Source organism: Hibiscus syriacus, unplaced genomic scaffold, assembly GCF_006381635.1.
Source record: "Hibiscus syriacus cultivar Baekdansim isolate YM2019G1 unplaced genomic scaffold, ASM638163v2 tig00111440_pilon, whole genome shotgun sequence".
NCBI lineage: Eukaryota > Viridiplantae > Streptophyta > Magnoliopsida > Malvales > Malvaceae > Hibiscus > Hibiscus syriacus.
Window position 1 is genome coordinate 630098 of NW_024063094.1, and position 6874 is coordinate 636971.

At 30.3% G+C, this 6874-nt stretch overlaps 1 protein-coding gene across 1 annotated transcript; it reads left to right on the forward strand.

Moving 5' to 3' along the window:
- Positions 1 to 4799: 4799 nt before the first annotated feature.
- Positions 4800 to 6874, forward strand: LOC120163339 (heavy metal-associated isoprenylated plant protein 34-like). The gene is made up of 3 exons (XM_039173308.1): positions 4800 to 5050; positions 5156 to 5237; positions 5326 to 6874. The coding sequence occupies exons 1-3, from the start codon at positions 5021 to 5023 to the stop codon at positions 6753 to 6755; spliced, it is 1542 nt and encodes a 513-aa protein (XP_039029239.1). The 5' UTR covers positions 4800 to 5020; the 3' UTR covers positions 6756 to 6874.

Sequence of the window (6874 nt, forward strand, 5' to 3'; positions counted from 1 at the left end):
ATCCCATTACATATGAGAATAAAGATAAACTATTTTTTTCTCACAAGTTAGGCTTTTAAGGTGAACAAATAAAACAATTATTTTTCTCGATTGCCCAATTAAATTTGAAATTAGTTTAATTAATTTTTATAAAAAATATAATATTACATACATATAAATTGGTACGGGATATTTATAAAAAAAAATTATAATCAGCAATATCAGTTATAATTTTTTATCAAAAAATATCAGTTATATATTGATTATTTAATTGAGGCAAAATTTTTAAAATAATGTTTTGGAAAAAATGGTTCAAATAATGTGGAACAAAAATTATTTCGTAAAATAAGATATTGTTACAATTTGGATCCAAGACGCATTGTGGACTTTGCGTCACACTATGAGACCTGCTGCACCCCATGCGTCACCTCTCCGCATTGGGTGCTATGCATCTCCAATAAGCTCCAACTTAGCAAATTGCAAATTGCAAATTGCAATTAGCATGGTGCAATGCCTCATTTGAAAGCTACATTTGCAATTTCAGGGGGAGATGCATTGAGATCCTGGCGTCTCTCCCAATTTATTCAAAATCACATGATCCTCGCGTCACATGTTAATTGTCGAGAGTATATAGTGTTTTTAGAGTCATACTGTAACAAATTTTTATTTAAATAAATAATTTTGGTTACCCACTATTCAATGAATTTTTATTCTACAGTGTTATTGTAAAACTTTTGCCATTTAATTGATATACATGATTAATTATAATGATATATAATTTATAATTTTTTTAACAATTAAATTAAATCATTTATAATTTTTATAATTTTTAGCAATCTCAGTGAAATGGTTAATCTATATATATTGAAATTACCAGTAAATTTATCATTAATATAATAAAAATTTAATAATAATACAAAAATTTTAAAATAAAAATAAGAGATTAAAAAAACTAACTTTCGGTGGTTGATTTTCCATTTCTGACCGTGGATAGTTGTGAGGGTTGCTCTGAGAGATGAAGATAGACGGATTTGGCTGGAGATGGGGGCAGATTTCGTCGGAGATAGGGACAGATGTCGCCGTAGAGAGTGAGAGATGGAGATAGGGCTGAGTTGTGATTTAGGGTTTTAGGTTATGATTTGCGATAATACTGTTTACATTTGTGTTGCGAAATTAATATTGTGTTTAGAATTCAAAAATAAAATAAAATCCGCGTTACGAAAATAAACGCGCTTTGCGAATTTAACTTTTGTGTTGCGAATTTGAAATTCACTGTTGCGAATTTGACTATCGCGTTGCGAATTTGACTATTGTGTTGCGAATTTGACTTCTGTGTTGCGAATTTGACTTCTGTGTTATGATTTACAAATTCGCGTTGCGATTTACAGATTCGCGTTGCGAATTTGACTTCAGTGTTGCGCATTTGACTATCGCATTGCGAATTTGACTTCTGTGTTACAACTTACAAATTCGCGTTGCGATTTACAGATTCGCGTTGCGAATTTGGAAACCGGGTTGCAAAATTGGAGTTCGCGTTGCGAATTTGTTGGTCATTTTCGCAAATCCAAAAAAAGTTGGTTAAAATCGTATATTATAAGGTATTTTCGGTCACTGAGGTTATTTTCTCTTATTATAATGTAACATATGTTCTTAATTTTTTAATTATTAATAAGACACACATTATGCAAATATAACTATTTAGACATTAAACTTTTAGGAAAAATAATGTTACATTTTACTATCGAATTCATTTAATAATTCTTATATAATCATGGTGTTTACGAATAGAACAAATTAGATTGGAAGGGTCACTTTTATCTCTACGATATCTGATTCAAATTAGTCGATCAATAGATCGACATATAATTATATCAAAAAAATATTATAAATATTTAACTAAGAGTTCACAAGATTGGGCACACATTTATGATAACACACCTTTACCCATGAATTGTATTTAATTTCATTCACCCACTACAACAATAGAAAGTGAAAATATTAAAGTTTATTTAATATGAAAGATAATATTTTTAAAAAATAGTAAATGTGATAAGAATGGAAATTCATAATTCAAGTGGAATTATTGGGGAAAGCACTGAAATATTTAATTAGATGATGGGTTTTGGCATTTAGGATAGGGTCCAAACATAATATCATATCTTCTTCATTCTTTTGTTTTCTTTTATTTCATTGATGTTTAGGGGGCAAAATTTATACAACAAATGAGAATAATCTGAAAAAAAAAACAAGTCAAAATAATTATTTTAATAAATGTTAGGACTGATTTTAGAGTTATAAGAATTTAATCGGAGGGTTTAGAAATTCAATTATCTGAATTAATTAATTAATAAATCAAATATAAGTGATTAATTAAAAAAATATTTATGTTTGCATGTTACAAGATCCAAAGTCCAAAGTGTGTGAACTGTTGAAACATCTGCTTTAAGAATTCAAATTCAATAGAAATAAAAACACTAAAACAGCATGTGCAATTAGCTAAGCAAGTTGCTTCATAAGTCGAACCAGCTAAGTCAGAAACTGTAGTAATATTAGCTGTATGTTTGTTTCATTGAAAATATTTTTAAAAAAATATTTTTAACTGAAACTGTCTAAGTCAAAAACTGCAGTAATACTAGCTGTTTGTTTGTTTCACTGAAAATATTTTTTAAAAAATATTTTTTGTAAAATGAATTATACTTTCTGAAAAACATTTTCTGAAAAATATTTCATGGCATTTGGAAGATGTTGTGTAAATTATTTTTCACTAGTTGATAATTTTTTTAGAAATTATTTATTGTAAATATAAAATATAATAAATAATATTATTAATTATAAAAACTTAATATTATTATTTTAAAAACTTAATATTATTATTTTAAAAATATTATAATAATTTATTTAATACTATTTATGCCAATATTATTATTAAAATATTATTTCTATAATTTTATAAATAAAAATATTAACTCTAGTATATTCTATTACAATAAAAATATGATGAATTATATTGAATATCTATAAAAATAAAAAATAGTATATTATATTTTAAAATTATTAATAAATATATTTAAAGAAATTTTTATAACATTATTAGACTATTATATTAATATTACATACATAAATAAAATTTTTCACTATTAATAATTCAATAATATTATTTTTAAGAAATTAATAAATAATATAACTTTTATTACTAATTTATTATATATTATTAAAATACGAATATAATAGTATCATATATTATTATAATATAATTGAGTATATTATTGTAATAATAATATTATTATATTATTAAAAATATTAATAAATATATTTTTAACATGTTAATAATTAATATTTTTATTAAAATGATACTAAAATATTATATTAATATTAAATTTACAAAATAATATTATTTTGAGTATTTATGCTTTAAAGTGAAAATTTTAGAAAATGACTTATGAAAAATTAAACCGTAAGTCATTTTTCAGAAAATGCAAAGGAAATTATGTGGACGAGGAATTTTTTTTACATTGTCCAATATGTTCCAACTAAATACTGAAAAGTGAGAAAAATATTTTTCGAAAAATATTTTACGTGAATCAAATAGATTCTAAAAGGCCGAACCGGACCACGCCGACCATTGGTTGACAACAAACAAGTGTCAAACACAGTGCTTCGCCTTGGACTTATACGACTTTTTTCTTCTTCTTATTTCCAGAGTTTTGTCCGGATTAATTTAGATCGATCCATATTATACACTTGATTTTAATGAATAATTCTCTTAGTAAGGACTTTCTACTTACACAATGATTCAAATTCGAAAATTACTTAATCGATATTAAGTTACTTATCACTTAAACCAACTTCCATTGGACTTATACGGTTACAAAAGCATCATACTATTTAAAATGCTCAAATTTTGATTTTAATCCTTCTATTTTGTTAAAATTATTTGTTCAACTCAAAATAAATATGGATTGGTGGAGATTTAGACTTTTGATTATTGGTATTCAATCTATTGATCAATTATTACAAATTAAATTTTGCATAAGCCACTATGTTATAATTTTCTTAATCTAGTTCACTTCGTTTACAAATAACAAAATTCAAACGCTTAACCTTACTTAAAGGATCTAATATTTCATCGTACTAATCTTCTAATTGTTAATATAATAATATTTAATAAAATATAAATTCGAAGACTTTTATAGAGAAAATCTACATTTGAAAGATAATATTATTGAACCTTAAGAGAAACATAAAAGATAGGGTAAATTATATATTTAATATATCTAAATTTTAATTTTTTTTTAAAATCATACCTAACGTTACAAAATAAATAGAACTACTGACATGATTTTTTTCCAATTATGACATGACATTACCTTAGGATGACACATCAACATCACCGTTAAGTTTTAACTACGGAGTACTAAAATAAAACCTAAACTAAATATTAAGTATGATTTTGAAGAAAAAAATAAAGTTTGGGGTACCAAAATGGAATAAAAGTAATAATTTAGATACAAAATATGTAGTTTACCCTAAAAGATATTAAAAAGTAAATTTTTTATTGAAAAATTAAAAAACCTAAGTGTTCCACTTTGGCACAATAATTAAAATTTTCTTTAATTTTTATTTTAAAACTTGAAATTTGCTGTAAATTACTTGAAATAGTATAAAGCCAAGCCAACTGATCTTAGCGATAGCTCACACTGTCAAGCTCCCTGAGATATAGCTAGTTAGCTAGCTATTCTTCATTGTTTATTTATTTTTAATTTGCTCTTTTTTATATATATTTAAATCTTGAAGATACCTTCAACTCCTCTGCTGAACCGCCTTAGCCTTATATTTCTCTCTCTTTCTCCTTGCTTTCTTCTCTAAAAGAGCAGCATTTTAATGCCCCAACGACCGTCTTTAAGCTCTACTAGTACATGCTTTCTTAAAACCTTGTAGCAAAAGGTTATTTTTTCTTTCCAATTCCTTGTTTAACTGGACAAAGAACCAAAAGTTTCACTTCTCTTGGATATTTTCTTTTTCTCTCTCTGTTCCTTGAAGGATGAATAAACAAGATGTCATGAAGATGCAGGTACTGTTAACTTAATTAGTTCGCCTGAGGGTATTTTTTTTTTTGGGAAAAATAATGTTTTTTAGTTGATTTTCAACACTGTTTCTGGTTGTGTTTTGTTTTCAGACATGGGTTCTCAAAGTGAATATACAGTGTAGCTGTGATGGGTGTAAGCAGAAAATAAGGAAGCTGCTGCAGAAAATTGATGGTAATTTGTAGTTAAATGTTCATCTTTTAGCTAGTTATTCGAGTTTCCTTTCTGGGTTATTGATTATTTTGTTTATTGTTTTGGTTAGGGGTGTATACGACTAGTATAAATGCAGATCAAGGGAAGGTGACAGTGACTGGTAATGTCGATCCGGCTGTTCTCATCAAGAAGCTGCAGAAATCAGGGAAACATGCACAGTTATGGGGTGTTGCTCAAAAGGGGGGTCCAAATAATTTCCCCAACCAGTTCAAGAACATGAGTATGGATGGTGGCAAAGGTGGGAAAGACAACAAATCTCAAAAAGGTGGAGGCGGTGGTGGTGGTGGTGGAAATAACCAGCAGAAAGGTGGGCTGCAATTTGCACCACAGCATCTGCAAGATATGCAGCAGATGATGAAAGGGTTTAACCCTCCCAAAGACCATAAATCTGTCAAGTTTCACTTGCCCGAGGATGATGGGAGTGATGATGATTATGATGATGAGTTCGATGATGAATTTGATGATGAGTTTGATGATGACGATGATGATTATGATGATGATGAGGAATTTGGTCATGGTCATGGACATGGCCAAGGGCAAATGCAAAACAAGATGGTGGCTATGATGGGAAAAGGCCATGGGGGGTCAAATGGTATGATTAATGGCCATGCCATGAATGGTAAAAACGGAGGTGGTGGTGGGAATAATGGGAAGAAAGGTGGAGCTATTGATATGCCCATGGTGATGAAAGGCATGGGGGAGAACAAAGAAGGCAAAAAGAAAGGAGGTGGGGAAAAGAACAAAGGAGGTGATAAACATGGTGGTAAAAAAGGGGGTGGGGGAGGAGGTTTACTTGGGTTTTTCAAGAAGGATAAAGGTGGAAAAGATTCTAGTAAGAAGGGTAAAAACGATTGGGATGATTATGATAAAAATAAGGGCTCTTCTCATAATGGAAATGGAGGTCGTGGTGGTGGTGGGAACAATAATGGCAATGGAGCTAAAAAAGGTGGGGGCAAAAATGGTGGTGGTGGGGGTCACCATGAGATGATGAACAAAATTAAGAGTGGTGGGTTTCAAGACATTGATGCTATTAATCATGGCAAAGGAGGTGGTGGGGGTGGGGGTGGGGGTGCCGCCCCTGGTGGTGGCCACGGAGGCGGCAATGGAGGCAAGAATATGGGGCAGATGGGCCAAATGGGCTTTAACATGGGCCAAATGGGGAATTATCCAATGAACCAGATGGGCAACTTTGCTGCAGTACAAGGACTACCAGCACCAGCACCAGCACCACCAATGAACAATGGTGGTGGGTATTATCAAGGGATGGGGCCAGGGAATCCCTATAATCAGCCTCAGTATATGGCTGCCATGATGATGAACCAGCAGAGAGCAAATGGGGGAATGTATCAGCCAATGATGTATGCTCAACCATATCCTCCCCAAGCAAGCTACGGCCCTCCGCCGATGCATCCCCCCCACTCCGAATCGTATGCTCATTACTTCAGTGATGAGAACGCAAACAGCTGCAGTATCATGTAAAATTTTCCCAGTATTAGTGATGTTTTTTTTCCCATTGTTCTTTTTTGGCTTGCTCTAGGGTGCTTCATACAAAAGCTTGCAAGGGAAATATTTAGTTTTCCCTATAGTCAAATTCCGCC

Excerpts from the sequence above, each read along its gene's own strand:
- LOC120163339 (XM_039173308.1), top strand. The coding sequence starts at position 5,021 with ATGAATAAACAAGATGTCATGAAGATGCAG. Across the intron at positions 5,051-5,155 it reads AAGATGTCATGAAGATGCAG|ACATGGGTTCTCAAAGTGAA; the intron begins GTACTGTTAACT and ends TTTTGTTTTCAG. Across the intron at positions 5,238-5,325 it reads GCTGCTGCAGAAAATTGATG|GGGTGTATACGACTAGTATA; the intron begins GTAATTTGTAGT and ends TGTTTTGGTTAG.